The 17,769-nt window shown below is 43.1% G+C and overlaps 1 protein-coding gene across 4 annotated transcripts in view; it reads right to left on the bottom strand.

Annotated features, from left to right (window-relative positions):
* Positions 1–17,769, bottom strand: part of UBE3D (ubiquitin protein ligase E3D) — a 329,217-nt gene that overhangs the window by 218,360 nt on the left and 93,088 nt on the right. For 3 of the 4 annotated variants that reach the window (XM_060419386.1, XM_042253172.2, XM_004011125.5), the window contains one exon: positions 15,063–15,201. In XM_060419386.1, coding sequence (XP_060275369.1) covers positions 15,063–15,201 — 139 coding nt within the window. Of the gene's footprint in view, positions 1–1,820; positions 6,654–15,062; positions 15,202–17,769 lie in introns of those variants that run through there. The other variant, XM_042253173.2, reaches the window with a different exon arrangement.

Consider the following 17,769-nt stretch of genomic DNA (forward strand, 5'->3'; position numbering starts at 1 on the left):
CTTCAAGTTACTGAACCAGAACCTCTGAGGCTCTCACTAAGAAATCTGAATTGTGAACAAGCTTCCTATGGACACTGACATTTTAGAACCAGCTCACTTCAGTACAGTTCAGTCACTCAGTCATGTCTGACTCTTTGCGACCCCATGGACTGCAGCACACCAGGCTTCCTTGTCCATCACCAACTCGTGGAGTCTACTCAAACACATGGCCATTGATTCGGTGATGCCATCCAACCATCTCATCCTCTGTCATTCCCTTCTCCTCCCACCTTCAATCTTTCCCAGTATCAAGGTCTTTTCAAATGAGTCAGTTCTTCACATCAGGTGGCCAAAGTATTAGAGATTTAGCATCAGTCCTTCCAATGAATATTCAGGGTTGATTTCCTTTAGTATGGACTGGTTGGATCTCCTTGATGTCTAAGGGACTCTCAAGAGTCTTCTCCAAGACCACAGTCAAAAGCATCAGTTCTTTGGCACTCAGCTTTCTTTATAGTCAGACTCTCACACCCATACATGACTACTGGAAAAACCAGGACTTTGACTAGACAGACCTTTGTTGGCAAAGTAATGTCTCTGCTTTTTAATATGCTGTCTAGGTTGATCATAGCTTTTCTTCCAAGGAGCTAGTGCCTTTTAATTTCATGGCTGCAGTCAACATCCAGTGATTTTGGAGCCCCCAAAATTAGTCTGTCACTGTTTCCATTGTTTTCCCATCTATTTGCCATGAAGTGATGGGACCAGATGCCACGATGTTAGTTTTCTGAAAGTTGAGTTTTAAGCCAGCTTTTTCACACTCCTCTTTCACTTTCATCAAGAGCCTCTTTACCACTTCTTCACTTTCTGCCATAAGGGTGGTATCATTGCATATCTGAGGTTATTGATCTTTCTCCTGGCAATCTTGATTTCAGCTTGTGCTTCATCCAGTCCAGCATTTCTCATGATGTACTCTGCATATAAGTTAAATAAACAGGGTGACAATATGCAGCCTTGACGTACCCCTTTCCTGATTTGGAACCAGTCTGTTTTTCCATGTCCAGTTCTAATTGTTGCTTCTTGACCTGCATACAGATTTCTCAGGAGGCAGGTCAGGTGGTCTGGTATTCCCATCTCTTGAAGAATTTTCCGCAGTTTACTGCGATCCACACAATGAAAGGCTTTGGCATAGTCAATAAAGCAGAAGTAGATATTTCTCTGGAACTCTCTTGTTTTTTCAATGATCCAACGGATGTTGGCAATTTGATCTCTGGTTCCTTTACCTTTTCTATATCCAGCTTGAACATCTGGAAGATCACAGTTCAAGTACTGTTGATGCCTGGCTTGGAGAATATTGAGTATTACTTTTCTAGCATGTGAGATGAGTGCAATTGTGTGGTAGTCTGAGCATTCTTTGGCACTGGCTTTCTTTGGGACTGGAATGAAAACTGACCTTTGCCAGTCCTGTGGCCACTGCTGAGTTTTCCACATTTGCTGGCATATTGAGTGCAGCATTTTCACAGCATCACCTTTTAGGATTTGAAATAGCTCAACTGGAATTCCATCACGTCCACTAGCTTTGTTCATAGTGATGCTTCCTAAGGCCCACTTGACTTTGCATTCCAGAATGTCTGACTCTAGGTGAGTGATCACACCATCATGAAGATCTTTTCTGTATAGTTCTTCTGTGTATTCTTGCCACCTCTTCTTAATGTCTTCTGCTTCTGTTAGGTCCAAACCATTTTTGTCCTTTTTTGGCCAATCTTTGCATGAAATGTTCTCTTGATATCTTTAATTATCTTGAAGAGATCTTTAGTCTTTCCCATTTTATTGTTTTCCTCTACTTCTTTGCATTGATCTCTGAGGAAGGCTCTCTTATCTCTCCTTGCTATTTTTTGGAACTCTGCATTCAAATGGCTATATCTTTCCTTTTCTCCTTTGCATTTAGCTTCTTTTCTCAGCTATTTGTAAGGCCTCCTCAGACAACCATTTTGCCTTTTTGCATTTCTTTTTCTTGGGGATTGTCTTGATCATCGCCTCCTGTACAATGTCATGAACCTTCATCCATAGTTCATCAGGCACTCTATCAGATGTAGTCTCTTAAATCTGTTTCTCACTTCCACTATATAATCATAAGGGATTTGATTTAGGTCATACCTGAATGGTCTGGTGGTTTTCCCTACTTTCTTCAATTTAAGTCTGAATTTGACAATAAGGAGTTCATGATCTGAGCCACAGTCAGTTCCCAGTCTTGTTTTTGCTGACTGTATAAAGCTTCTCCATCTTTGGCTGCAAAGAATATAATCAATCTGATTTCGGTCTTGGCCATCTGGTGATGTTCATACGCAGAGTCTTGTCTTGTTGGAAAAGGGTTTTTGCTATGACCCGTGTGTTCTCTTGGCAAAACTGTTAGTCTTTGCCTTGCTTCATTCTGTATTCCAAGGCCAAATCTGCCTGTTTCCAGGTATTTCTTGACTTTCTACTTTTGCATTCCAGTCCCCTATAATGAAAAGGACATCTTTTTGGGGTGTTAGTTCTAGAAGGTCATGTAGGTCTTCATAGAGGCATTCAACTTCAGGTTCTTTAGCTGGAACCAGCTTCTTCAGAACAAAAACCATTCATAATCCCTTCATTGGAGAATTAGTTGAATTCCATCTGCCCTCCAGGCCTCCCCAGGCCCACTTCAGAGAGACTCAGCCCAAAACAGTGAGTGCCCTCCAATCACAGAGATTCCCAGGCCCTTCCAGGTCTTATCCCCCAGCCAGGCCCTGAAGGACTGAACTGATTTAATTTGAAGATTTCTATATTTTTATGCTAAAATTGCAAACAAGTATTGCTTTGCTAATGAAAAACATACCAAATATTTCTATCATCAGGATGTAGTTTTCCCATCAAAGTCAAGGGATGGGGGAAAGTTATTAAAAACAAGCAAACAAGAGACAGAGTGACTGACTTTCTGGGCTACACTTCTCTCAGTAAGGCCCAAGTCAGGGTACCCAGCCCCACCAGGCTCCCCTACCAAGTGGCAGTTAATTGGAGTAAAGGCCATGAGGTGAGACTATGGGAGGACCAAACACTGTCCCACTTTGCCTACAAGTTCAGATCTTTGGAAGGGAGGCAGCAGGGTGTGTGGTAGGAAATACTGGTGCAGGCAGCAGCTGCCTGAAAGACTCACTGTAGCAGCTGGAAGACCAGTGGGCTGGCCGAACCCCTGGGAAGCCTCCAGGCTGCTGCTGGGCCCCTCTATTTTCTCTAGAATGTGGCCAAACAGCCAGTATGAGAGGAGACAGAGGAAGCAGCATTTAAATTAGAGAACTGTATCAGTCTAAGGATTCCTGCTTATTTCCCCAAACCACAGCATGCCCTGAGGGGCAGAAAGGAAGGATAAGGCAACATCCTTTCCACATCCAAATTGCTGAGGCACTTCTCAGAAGACTGTTTTAAGGAGACAGATTGAAAATAGCCAGAGCAGTAATCACTACCTTTGAGCCTGGATTCCCTAAATATAACGAATGACACTCAACTCGGGATTATCTCTGCCCACTGAGGAGAAAAATGTCAGCAGGAAAGAAAGATGGTCACACCTCGGGACCTGAGGGTGTCAAGCTGTACCCTCTCGAATTTCTAGGAGATGCACGTGGACCCCCAGAGGAATTTTCATCCAACAAGTGGCTGCCGTCTTGATGAGGGTCTGCCTGCCTCCTGCCTCCGTCTGCAGCAACGTTTGGATATCTGGGGTGGCTTCCAGCCTCCCTCCCCTCCATTCCTACCTAATGACAGGACCCTTGTTTATAAAGCCCCTGAGAGTCCTTGACAGTCTCAAGAAGGCTGTCTTCATGCCAGTGACGGCAGAGGAAAAGGCAGGATACTGCCAGGAACAGAGTCCAAGCATCTCCAGTGAGGGCAACTTTATGCTAAAATATATGTTCTCTGTGTATATAAAGATATATATATATATAGAGAGAGACATGAACAAGAATTACCTTATCAGTACTGGTGATGCCTGGTGATTTTAATTCCGTTTACATTTTTTGGCACTTCCCAATTTCTTTTTTAATCATCAAGGTGATTATCTTTTTATAATCATTTAATAAAACATTACCTTAAAAGATATTAATACCTATAATTTACCTAGATGTGAACATGGCATATGACAGACAAGGCCATTTATGCTGTGCGGTGTCTAAAGCAGACAAGAAGAAAGCGGGATAGAGTCAGAAACTTCTCTTTCTCTTCTCGGTAGCCCCTTTGTTGCGGCTCATCTGTAAAGTTCTCAAGCCTCTGCCTACCCATTTGTTGGAGTCCTTGGAGACTGCATATGTCTAAAAAAAAGTTCCTAAGTTTAAACCACAACTTCAAATGTCCATAGTAAACCAAATTTTTATGTGTTATTTTGTTTTCATCCTCTGTTCTGATATAGATATTAAAACAGGTACTGAAAAAGTAGCTGGATGGTAATGTAAAATTATTAATTTCTGAACAGTTGAGAAGCTGAATAAAGTCGACCCTTGAACAATGTGGGGGTTAATTTGTGTATAACTTACAGCTGGCCCTCTGAATCCACAGCTCCTCTCCCATCAGCGCATTTGACCAACCTCAGATTGCATAGTCCTGTGGTATTTACCACTGAAATATACTGTGTATAAGAGAAATTGTGTGGATCAATCCCACATTTTTCAAGGGTCAACTGTATATGGTTTTTATATTATGGAAAGGGTGACATTTAAGTATCATTGGGTTTCTTAAAGTTAAAACCAAACTACATGCAAGTAATATAATGAACTGAGAATTTCCTGCTCTGGAATAGTATAGGAGACCCTTGGTTAAGGTGCTTCATAACCTTCACCTTTCCCCACTGAAGAGTGTATGATTTCAAACCCATCGAGAGCTGAGGAAACACCCTTGACCAAGCCTATCAGGTGGGAACACACACACACTCTATTAAAAGCTAGTTTGTTTCTTCTCTTCTACATAATTTCATCGCCTTATGCAACCACATAGTATATACATAAAATTATAGTTTGATGAATTTCAACATATTTGCCAGGATCTATACAGCTCAGAATACTCCCATAGCTGAAGGCTGTGGTTCTCTAAAGGATGATATTAATAAAAGATACTGTTGCTGCCATATGGTAAAAATAAGATGTATGAGACCCAAGACCATTAAACGGGACCATTTGCTACTTTCTCTGATGTAACTGCCATGGGATGGAATACATAATAGCTTCAGAACCAGAAGACCTAGGTGTGAAACACAGCCCTGCATTTACATGCAGTCATGATCCTGCCTATACTGCTTACCTTCTGCCTCCTTGATATGGGAGTTGTTGTGAGGATTTTAAAAAGGATAATGTCTGTGAAAATACTTGAAATCAATGGCAACCCATTCCAGTACTCTTGCCTAGAAAATTCCATGGATGGAGAGCCTGGTGGGCTACAGTCCATGGGTTCACAAAGAGTCGGACATGACTGAGTGACTTCATGATTGTAGAATATAGCAATTTATCTGAGGAAGAAAAAGAAGCCTCAATTCTGGAGAGCTAAACCCTTGAAAACCTCATTCACACAGATTAGATGGTCTGGAGCAGTGGGTGGAGCTGGAGTTAGAGGTCAGGTGCTAGAGTGAAGAGAAGGGGTTTCTTCAACTTGGCCCTCAAGGCCATGGAACATTCCTACCATCTCAGTTGGGTATAAGCTTTCAATAGACTTCCCTTGGGAATTCTCAGTGAGAGTCAACCCATCAGTTAGGAGAGAGGCAGTTTAGCCAGATGTGTGTGCTCAGTCTCTCAGTCATGTCTGACTCTTTGTGACCCCCCGGACTGTAGCCTGCCAGGCTCCTCTCTCCATGGGACTTTCCAGGCAAGAATACTGGAGTGGGTCGCCATTTCCTCCTCCAAGGGAGCTTCCCGACCCAAGGGTTGAACCCACATCTCCTGCATTGGCAGGCAGGTTCTTTCACCACCAAATTACTTGGGAAGCTTCCGCCAGATGGCTCCCTCTATTACTGGGAGTCTTTGCCACATTACTGTCAATACCCAGCAATGCTGAATAGAGTGGGCAGCAGCTGCAGACCCCGAAAGCAATGCTCAGCCAGGGGCCTGCTGGGGCTCTGGACTGGTCCTGTGTGCCCCGTCAGGCGCTGAAGGAGCATCTTATTTCTGTCTTTCTGAGCAAGGTGGCCCTGATCAGGAGGAGAGCCACCTAGTCACTAAAGGGAGAGACACTGGCCTTATTACAACCCATTGCTAAATCTGCAGCACTACTTCTTTCAGAGATAAACAAGGCTATGAAGCGCATGTGAGTGCTGTGTGGGTCATGGTCATCCAAATCTTTCAAGATCGGGCAGGACACTGTTTCCTCATTTGTGTTTTCAGAGCATTAATCCTATGAAATGCTCTGGACAGTCTTCCTGGTATCACATTTCAAAAATATTTACTACATTCTTCAGCTAGAAGGGTCATACTGCCCCTTATACACATGAAAAGGTCCTGAAAAATCTTGAAGTTAAAAAAAAAAATCTAACTTTATTTAACCAAACTTCTTTTAACACACAACATTATCTGGCAGTCAAGAATGGGAGGTATGAGTGTCTACAGCCAGGCTTTGAACCATATGTTCTTCCACTCACCAGCTGTATGAGCGTGGGCAAGTTAATCTCTCTGGCTCAGTTTCTGCGCCTGTGAAATGGGAATAATAATAATCTATCTTCCTCATGGTGTTTTTCATGAAAAAGAAATGAGCTAAAAAGTACAGATTGCTGAGAACAGGGTCTAGAATACAGAAAGCACTGAATAAATATTAGCTATTATAATTTGCAGGCTTATTATCTGATGATTAACTATCCGTTTTCTATGACACTTACTTATATCCTAAGCAACTTGTGTCCCATGGGACAGGGAAACAGAATAGGTAAAATCATTTGTAGCACAAAAAGTCTAGCAGAGGAATCAGAGTTTCAGTCTCCAATGTCAACTTCCCCTTCTTGTTTTTTATTTATAAAAATAAGGTCATTGGACTAGTTGATTCTTCCAGCTACAGTAGTCCAAGATTCTAAAACAGAGACACAGAACCATTAAACCCAACGGCCCCTACCCAGTCCTGGATCCAACCTGGGTGCTCTATGGCTCTACCTCCCAGAGACCGTGTTCAGATTTTAAGTTGCCATGGTGAGACTTCAGGTTAACGAACCAGCTGCAGCTCTGCAAGATGAACGTGGAAACTGCATTTTGTCACCTCCTCCCAGAGCTCTGAAACGCTCCGCAGGGAATTAAACTGACAGCAGTTACAGTGGCAGCAGCAGCTGCCACCTACCTGCCCCACAGTCGCTTCAGCCCCCTCAGCCTCGGTTTCTGCACCAAAGTATTGCTCCGATTTTCCCCCTCTTGTGGTCTCCAGGGCCCAGAAGGCGCCTGGACCTGTCCACTGGTCATCTACTCTGCTTATCTCGGATATTGCACGCTCCTCCTAAGGGCTGAACTTTTCTTCGCATCTTCCTCATTAGTACAGAGCTCCAGGCTGTAATTTCAGATACCCATCTGTGCTCAGTCTTGTTGACCTATCTCAAATTTGGACCTTACCTCTGGAGTCCACCCTGTCCCAGCAGGGGAAAAGCTGCTGCTTCTGCCCCAAGGGTGTCCTGTCCACACCTCTGCTTTCTCCTAGTTCAGTCTTTTGGAATTTTCTAGAATATCAGATGGCTACACCGCTTTGAATTTTACTTGTGAATCCATCCACCCACCTCTAGCAAGCCAACCAAAATTTATCGACTGTTTCCTACATGCGAGCAAACGTCTAAGTTCTGTTGATGGAATAATGAGCCGAAACATTCTCCCTGTTCCCACTCGACACGTATTTTAGTAGAGGAGAAAAGACAAGCAAACAAACTGAAAAAGCACACCAAACAGTGAAAAGGGCCATGAAGAAAATAAAACAAAGTGAGGTTATACAATGAAAGTGACGAGGAGATGGGAATTCAGTGGGCGGATGGGGTGGGGTTAGGTTGGGTGTCTTGTGGGAGGGGACAGATGAGCTCAGTTCAGTTCAGTCACTCAGTTGTGTCCGACTCTTTGCGAACCCATGGACTGCAGCATGTCAGGTTTCCCTGCTCATCACCAACTCCCAGAGTTCACTCAAACCCGTGTCCATTGAGTCAGTGATGCCATCCAACCATCTCATCGTCCATCGTCCCATTCTCCTCCCGCCTTCAACCTTTCCCAGCATCAGGGTCTTTTCCAGTGAGTCAGTTCTTCATATTAGCTGGCCAAGGGATCGGAGTTTCAGCTTCAGCATCAGTCCTTCCAATGAATATTAGGACCGATTTCCTTTAGGATGGACTGGTTGGATCTCCTTGCAGTCCAAGGGACTCTCAAGAGTCTTCTCCAACACCACAGTTCAAAAGCATCAATTCTTTGGAGCTCAGCTTTCCTTATGGTCCAACTCTCACATCCATACATGACCACTGGAATAGCATAGCAGTGACTAGATGGACCTTTGTCAACAAAGTAATGTCTCTGCTTTTTAATATGCTGTCTAGGTGGATCATAGCTTTTCTTCCAAGGAGCTAGCACTTTTAATTTCATGGGTGCAGTCACCATCTGCAGTGATTTTGGAGCCCCCCAAAATAAAGTCAGCCACTGTTTCCATTGTTTCCTCATCTATTTGCCTCATCTATTTGAAGTGATGGGACCGGATGTCATGTTCTTTGTTTTCTGAATGTTGAGTTTTAAGTCAACTTTTTCACTCTCCTCTTTGCCTTTCATCAAGAGGCTCTTTAGTTCTTCTTCACATTCTGCCATGAGAGTGTTGTCACCTGCAAATCTGAGGTTATTGATATTTTTCCCAGCAATCTCGATTCCAGCTTGTGCTTCATCCAGCCCGGCATTTTGCATGATGTACTCTGCATATAAGTTAAATAAGAAGGGTGACAAAATGCAGCCTTGACTTCTTCCTTTCCCGATTTTAAACCAGTCTGTTGTTCCATGTCGTTCTGCCTGTTGCTCCTTCACCTGCATACAGATTTCTCAGGAGGCAGGTGAGGTGGTCTGGTATTCCCATCTCTTGAAAAATTTCCCACAGTTTCTTGTGATCCACAGTCAAAGGCTTTAGCATAGTCAATAGAGCAGAAGTAGATGTTTTTCTGGAACTCTCTTGCTTTTTCCATGATCCAGCAGATGTCGGCAATTTGATCTCTGGTTACTCTGCCTTTTCTTTGAACTTCTGGAAGTTCACGGTTCATGTACTGTTGAAGTCTGGCTTGGAGAACTCTGAGCATTACTTTGCTAGCATGTGAGATGAGTGCAATTGTATGGTAGTTTGAGCATTCTTTAGCATTGCCTTTCTTTGGGATTAGAATGAAAACTGACCTTTTCCAGTCCTGTGGCCACTGCTGAGTTTCCCAAATTTGCTGGCATATTGAGTGCAGCACTTTCACAGCATCATCTTTTAGGACTTGAAATAGCTCAACTGGAATTCCATAACCTCCACCAGCTTTGTTCGTAGTGATATTTCCTAAGACTCACTGGACTTCTCATTCCAGGATGTGTGGCTCTAGGTCAGTGATCACACCATCGTGATTATCTTGGTCATGAAGATCTATTTTGTATAGTTCTTTTGTGTATTCTTGCCACCTCTATCTTAATATCCTCTGCTTCTGTTAGGTCCATAGCACTGCTCTCCTTTATTGTGCCCATCTTTGCATGAAATGTTCCCTTGGTATCTCTAATTTCTTGAAGAGATCTCTATTCCTTCCCATTCTATTGTTTTCCTCTATTTCTTTGCATTGATATCTGAGGAAGGCTTTCTTATCTCTTCTTGCTATTCTTTGGAACTCTGCATTCAAATGGGTCTATCTTTCCTTTTCTCCTTTGTCTTTAGTTTCTCTTCTTTTCTCAGCTATTTGTAAGGCCTCCTCAGACAACCATTTTGCTTTTTGCATTTCTTTTTTCTTTGGGATGGCCTTGATCACTGCCTCCTGTACAATGTCATGAACCTCTGTCCACAGTTCTTCAAGCACACTATCAGATCTAATCTCTAGAATCTATTTGTCACTTCTACCATATAATCGTAAGGGATTTGATTTAGGTCATACCTGAATGATCTGGTGGTTTTCCTTACTTTCTTCCATTTAACTCAATATTTGACTTAAATTGACTAGTTCTTTCAATTTATTGACTTTCTTCAATTTAAGTCAATATTTGACTTAAATTGACTTGTTGCCAATATTTGGCAACAAGGAGTTCATGATCTGAGCCACACATGATCTGAGTCTGCTCCTGGTCTTGTTTTTGCTGACTATATAGAGTTTCTCCATCTTTGGCTGCAAAGAATATAATCAATCTGATTTCGGTGTTGACCATCTGGTGACGTCCATGTGTAGAGTCTTCTCTTGTGTTGTTGGACGAGGGTGTTTGCTGTGACCAGTGCATTCTCTTGGCAAAACTCTGTTAACCTTTGCCCTGCTTTGTTTTGAACTCCAAGGCCAAAGTTGCCTGTTACTCCAGGTAGCTCTTGACTTCCTACTTTTGCATTCCAGTTCCCTATAATGAAAAGGACATCTTTTTGGGGTGTTAGTTCTAGAAGGTCTCATAGGTCTTCATAGAACTGTTCAACTTCAGCTTCTTCAACATTACTGGTCAGGGCATAGACTTGGATTATTGTGATACTGAATGGTTTGCTTTGGAAATGAACAGAGATCATTCTGTCATTTTTGAGACTGCATTCAACTACTGCGTTTCGGACTCTTTTGTTAACCATGATGGCTATTCCATTTCTTCTAAGGGATTCTTGCTCACAGTAGTAGATATAATGGTCACCTGAGTTAAATTCTCCCATTCCAATCCATTTTAGTTCACTGATTCCTTAAATGTCTATGTTCACTCTTGTCATCTCCTGTTTGACCACTTCGAATTTACCTTGATTCATGGACCTAATATTCCAGGTTCCTAAGCAATATTGCTCTTTACAGCATCGGACTTTACTTCCATCACCAGTCACATCCACAACTGGTTGTTGTTTCTGCTTTGGCTCCATCTCTTCATTCTTTCTGGAGTTATTTCTCCACTGATTTCCAGTAGCATATTGGGTACCTACTGACCTGGGGAGGTCATCTTTCAGTATTCTATCTTTTTGCCTTTTCTTGCTGTTCATGGGGTTCTCAAGGCAAGGATACTGAAGTGGTTTGCCATTCCCTTCTCCAGGGGACCACATTTTGTGAGAACTCTCCACCATGACCCGTCTGTCCTGGGTGGCCCCACACGGCATGGCTCATAGTTTCACTGAGTTAGACAAGGCTGTGGTCCATGTGATCAGTTTGGATAGTTTTCTGTGATTGTGGTTTTCATTCTGTCTGCCCTCTGACAAAGAAGGAAAAGAGGCTTATGGAAGCTTCCTGATGGGAGAGACTGACAGATGAAGTGAGATCTGAAAACCAAGGGGACCCAGTGTTGCAAAGGTCTGGTCCAGAGTGTTCTCCTGCAAACACAGAACAGCCAGTGCACAGACCCAGAGGCCAGGACCAGATCAGGAAAGGAAGTAGGAAATAAGGCCAGTGTGGCTAGAACAGAGCAAGAGGGAGTGAGTAGATGAGACCCAGGACAGATGTTGCCAGCCCATGGAGGTCTGGATTAAGGAGCCTGAATTTTGTTCTCATTGTGATAGGAATCAACTGTAAGCAAGGACTGACATGGTAAATCTATCCTTCTTCTTGGGGCATGTGTTCCCAAACAACTATAATATGTGCTTAGCAATACATCAGTGATTCTCAACCAAATCCTACATTCTGTTTGCTCACCATAATACCAGGGATATTAAGATACTGGACCAGGGCTGAAGTGAAAATTATAACAAAACTACCCAATGATATCCCTGTAAGGCTGGGAATTACACTGTAATTTAAGAACTTAAAAGTTAGAATTTCAGATACATTATTAGCTCTAATTAATAAGTCAGTCCTTCTGGGATTTGCTAGCGATAAGAGCTCAGGCAGCAATGCAGACTGAATGAATAACATTTTTACAGAAAAAGCAGGATTGCTCACAGTAACTTACTCGGCCTGGAAAGTTAGAGAGCTGAAAATGTAATGATGGTATCTTTAACAAGGGTCATCCTACTACTTTATAACTCTTGCCAACACAGGTCTCTAAAAAAAGTGTACTGAAGTGAGTTTCCAATTGAAAAGATAAACTCTCAATGCAGGCAACATTAGCAGCCCCGTTCCTTGTCATTGTAATAAATGATGAGGTAGGTGTTTCAAAGATGAAAAAGCAGAGCATCCCTTTCTAATCTTGACAGACATCCTACCCTGTTCACTGATCCTGTATCTTGGAGTGAAGACCTGCGTGGGGAAGTTGATTCCTGCAGTGTTCCTGGTGTGTCTTTCCAGGGGTAGCAGCAGGGACACCATCTCTTTAGCAGACACTGTTCGTGAACCTGTGCCCAGCTTCTCTGTACCACTGAAACTGGGAAAGCGTGTGTGCCCCTGACAATCATATTCGGCAAATGGCCTGAAATCAGTCACTAACAAGGGAGACAGTCAGTAATTAACATCCAGACGGCGAGAGCTCCCGTGATGAAAGATGCCAGGAGCGAACGCCGATGGTACCTAGGGTGGGCTAGGCTTTTGTGCCTGTGTGTGTATGTGTGCTCAAGGTGAGATCCTCGAAGGGAGCTGGGTTTCCTCCATGTCCTGTAGAAGATATACAATTGGGCCTCCTCTCAAATCCCCTATGCCTGGCTTAGATTACTCTTTTACCTTTATTCTCTTTAAGACTTGTGTGGAGTATACTTTGTAATAAAACGATTCTCAATTTATATCACCCATGGATGACTGTTCTATCTCCCCAATAGACTGTAAAATCCTTCAAGTCCGAGTCATCTCTTTCGCTCCCCACTCACCTGTCATATAAAAACAACCAACAGTGTAGGAGGGAGTGAAATAAAACATAATTGTCTTCCAGCCTCGCTCCCCAAAGATAACCACTATTAAGTTCCCTGCATCTCCCATAAAAGTTTGTGGGCAAACTTCTGTGTTATTCAGTGTTCAATCCAAGGAGCAAAACTTAGAAGAAATATGGATTGATACATACAATTTCAAATCAGTTCTGGTTCAGGGCAGTATATGTGCACATGTGCTAAGTTGCTTCAGTCATGTCTGACTCTGTGACCCCATGGACTGTAGCCCACCAGGCTCCTCTGTCCATGGGATTCTCTATGCGAGAATATTGGTGTGGGTTGTCATTTTCTTCTCCAGGGGATCTTCCCAACCCAGGGATCGGACCCACATCTCTTAAGTCTCCTGCATTGGCAGGTGGATTCTTTACTGCTAGCACCACCTGGGAAGCCCTGCAGGGAAGTATACTAAAAACTAATTATAAATTAGTACTAATTAATTATAAATTAGTACATCAGTACATAAAAGGGGTGTACATAAATTATACATAAATGAGTACATAATTAGGTCTTCCCTGGTGGCTCAGTCGGTAAAGAATTTGCCTGCAATGTGGGAAATCCCAGTTTGATCCCTGGGTCGGGAAGATCCCCTAGAGAAGGGAACAGCTACCCACTCCAGTATTCTTGCCTGGAGATTCCCACGGACAGAGGAGCCTGGCTACAGTCCATGGGGTCACAAAGAGTCGAACACGACCGAGTGACTAACACTCAAGGGGTGTAGTGGACATTCCAAGGTAGATGAGACCACTCCATTATCACAGCACAAGCCTGGCAAGTCCAGCTCTGTCTCTAACATGCTGGCTGTTCTCTGGCCAACTGACTCCATCTCTCTATATCTCAGTTTCCTCTCCTACAAAATCAGAATCTGTTCTCTATGGTCCTTGAATCCAAAAACTTGGAATTAACAGTTGGGTAACGATAAATACAAACAGGTATGCCACAGCCAAAGTCCAAAATGTGTTATCAGGAAGACAATCACAAAGACAATCAATGTTACAGAATTCCAGGAGAATACAGTTGCGAATTATTATGGAACAGTTATTATTTTTAACTAAATTCCTGCGCTGTAATTCACAGGAACATCCACATCTTGTTTTAACACAGAGATGCACCAAGTAATATCCTCTGATTCGGAAGTTACCTTAGGCCACCAGCGACTCTTCACAGGTAGAAACAACCACCCAGATTCACTCATTTCTCAGCAATGCATGTGGCCTGCTCACCAGCATTAGAGGGCTTGGGAATATTTTTCCATTGCTGAGAGCTAGAGATAAGCTCGATAACATTTGGTAGCTATAGGGTCACACTTGAAGGGACTAGTCAACATCTGAATTCTCATATGCCACCTTGGTGACAACTAGCTGCCTACCAGGAAGGGGTTCTTCCTAGTGGTCAGTCTACATGTGACGTTCTGTTTGAGGACATCCAATACCAGGAGCACAGACAAATCTCAGAGGAGGGAAGGACTGGGGACAGAGGGGAAGAGAGTGGGTAGAACACGATCACTGCTAATCCTCCATTCAGCAACGTGACTGCAAGCTAAAAGCAGACGACACTAATGATGGCTGAAAATCCTTGTTCTAGGGCTTTCCTGGGGGTGCAGAGGTTAAAGCATCTGCCTGCAATGTGGGAGACCTGGGTTCGATCCCTGGGTCAGGAAGATCCCCTGGAGAAGGAAATGGCAACCCACTCCAGTATTCTTGCCTGGAGAATCCCATGGATGGAGGAGCTTGGTGGGCTACAGTCCACGGGTCGGGTCACAAAGAGTCGGACACGACTGAGCGACTTCACTTTCACTTTCACTTTCAGGGCAAAGCTAGGAAAAGGGAAGTAGCATTCACAAGTGTCTTTGCTGAATGTTCTTGCCTTTTCTCTTGGAGGCAGGAAAGATGGAGATAAAGAGAACCAATCCTAGGGTTTGGGAGATATGGGTTAGGCCACTACTTGACAATCACCTTATCAGTTTTGAGGCTCCATTTGTCCATTTACTTAGAATGAGTCAGAGGAGGCAATACTTGCATTATGTTTAAGATCATGTGAAAATGTAGCTTTCCATGGGCTGCTCCTATGAAAGTCAGGATCCTTAAAACACAATGACAAGTCAAACTGAGAAATGACACCCTCAAGGAAGCAGTCCTTACCTGGAAAGAATTCATACAGCGGAGGGAAGGAGGCAGTGTGGCATTACTCTTCGACAGTATCAACAGCAGCTCCAGGCAGGTTGTAGAGGGCAGGGTGAGGGAGTGCACACTGATGTCATTTTCCCACAAGCTGGAGAGCCTGAAACACACAGATTTGTGCAACTTCATCATTCCATTCGGCCAGAAGTATTTCAAAAATCTGATATAAGGAGAAAACTTTCTGCTGTGGGAGAGAAAAAGCAATGTACAAGAAACAGAAATAAAACGGTTATACTAAAAATTCAGAGAAGATGTACAAGGCATTCTTATAGTGCTTCTGATATAAAACAAATGAATAAGGCAATTATTTTTCAGGTCAACATCTCATATTCAAAGGTGAAGAGTCATATGAAATGCAGTCTCATTGTGAGGGATCTATGCAGGGGGTGCTAATAGATAACACACTGAATGCTTCCTTTGTTCTATGTCCTGTCTCACACGCAGTATCTTGTTCAACCCCCAGATGCTAAGACGTGGAACAATTGTTATCCCATCTTCCAGATGCAGAAATTGTTCCTGACCTGGATATGCCTTATGAAATATCTAGCTCTGCTTTTTTCAAACACTTAAAACATGACAGAATCCTTTTATTAAAAAAGCTTGTAAAAGCCCTGTTCGTAATGCAAACAAGAACAAAGCTGCTCTGCTGGAAGGGGAAAGGTCGGCAGGAGGCCTCACTTCATCTGCCACAGAGGCCCACGGAGCAGCTTTGCTACTCCCTGTGGAACCTACTCGAAATTCCTCCCACAGTGACATGAGGGAACTGAAGGCTAAAAAAGCAAAGAGACTTGTCTGAAATGAGGCAGATATTTAGAAAATGCTAAGGCTGGCTCTGGATCCTGGTTTCCTAACTTCAGAATCAGAAGGTGTTCTCTATGGTCCTTGAATCTGGGACCCCCATCTAGTGCTTAAGCACTAGGGAAAATCAGGAAAGCATTAGGAGAAACACAGCAACAACGGTGTGAGTCTTACTCTTATCAACTCTTCTATTTACTCAAGTATTTCCTGCCTAAGCCCCTAACCAAAGTGTCTCTTACCACTGTCTTAGTTTTTAAAGAGAAACATATGTGTATATTAAATAAATATATTTCTCTTTACACACACACACACACACACACACACACACACACACACTCTTTATGTATTGCCTTTCTCTAAACCTCTCTCTGTAATGGTACCTTTAACGAAATCAATGGTGAATTCTGGAAGTTGAAAGAGCATCCGTGGCTGAGGGCATACAGAGTTTAATGCTTTATGTGACAAGTCACAGCAGATGGTTTAGCTATACGGTCCACAGGTTATTAGGCTGATGCGTTGTTGATGTGTGGTGGGGAGTTAACTCTTCTCTGAAGCATCTGTCTACTAGCAGGACTAGAATATGACACTGTCCACTTTCCTAAAAAATGGCTTAGTTTCAGCAAGCTGAGTGCCTTTTCTGTGTTTTAAAAATTATTATTTTATATTTAATGGCTGTGCTATTCTTTCCACTTTTACTAATCATATAACATTCCCAATATTTCACGGGAAATAAAAATCTTGCTGTCTCAGGTAAAAGCCCGATGTCATACTAGTGCAGTGGCTTGCAGCTCAGCCTCTCCTCCAACCTCCTTAGGCCCCACAGACCACACTGTTCCTTTTCATTCCCTGAACTGATTTATACTACACACCCCGTGTCTTGCTCATACAGTCTTCTGAACCTGGAAGGTTGCTATCTTTCCTGGTGAACTTCTGTCCATCCTGCAAGATCCACTTAGGTATCACTTCCTTGGGGACGTCCTCCTTTTTCCCTCATGAGAATTAACTACTTGCTTCCCTCCATACTTGTACCTATTACAACACTTCACCACCACCTTCCTTGCGTTCTTATCTGGTATGTGTCTACATCTTGGATTGATCCTAAATCAGACATGGAAACCACAGCCTGTGGATTTCTCTAATTCTGCAGCTAGTGTGGAAATAAAGATTAGTGTTTTTTTCCTCAGACACACCCAGGTATTGACTTTTTGCTGGCTAAAAGCAATAGCAATTTTTCACTTTTATTGTATCTTCAATAAACAACTTAAGTTTTCAGAATCTATACCCCCTGGCCCATCACCCACAATAGGTCGTTACTAAAGCTATTTTTATCCTGAAATTTTTTTAAGTTTCTTGAAAGGGTCTTTGCTTTTTCTAAATTGGATCTCTTGCCTCAACAAGTAACTGCCTTGGAGCGGGAATGTCCCTTGGTGACTAATCTGCAAAACTTAACCCGGCTCATCCTGTAAGGGTGTCCCAAGATGAAGGGAACACCGCCACATGGACCGGGGCTGCTGTAGCTCAGAGTTAAGGCTCCTGCCAATCAGAGAACATCTTCACGCCACTTTCACTTTTCATCATCTTCCACTCCTCTTTTGCCAGTAATTATATTTGCAGGAGTAAAGGGAAATGGTGAATTACACAAATAAATTGTTTTAGAACAGAACAGAGTTAGCTTATGGTGAGAGCATGCTCTCTATATTTATGCTTAATTTGGACAGGTTTTAAGCCTTAGATTGCTTCTGAGTGCTGTCTCACCTGTGCCTACCCATTCAGAGGGCCAGGCACTCTCTTTTTGGTTGTTGTCTCTAACCTATGCTGCTGCTGCTAAGTCGCTCAGTCGTGTCCGACTTTGCGACCCCATAGACGGCAG

This window comes from Ovis aries, chromosome 8 (genome assembly GCF_016772045.2).
Source record: "Ovis aries strain OAR_USU_Benz2616 breed Rambouillet chromosome 8, ARS-UI_Ramb_v3.0, whole genome shotgun sequence".
NCBI classification, from domain to species: Eukaryota; Metazoa; Chordata; class Mammalia; order Artiodactyla; family Bovidae; genus Ovis; species Ovis aries.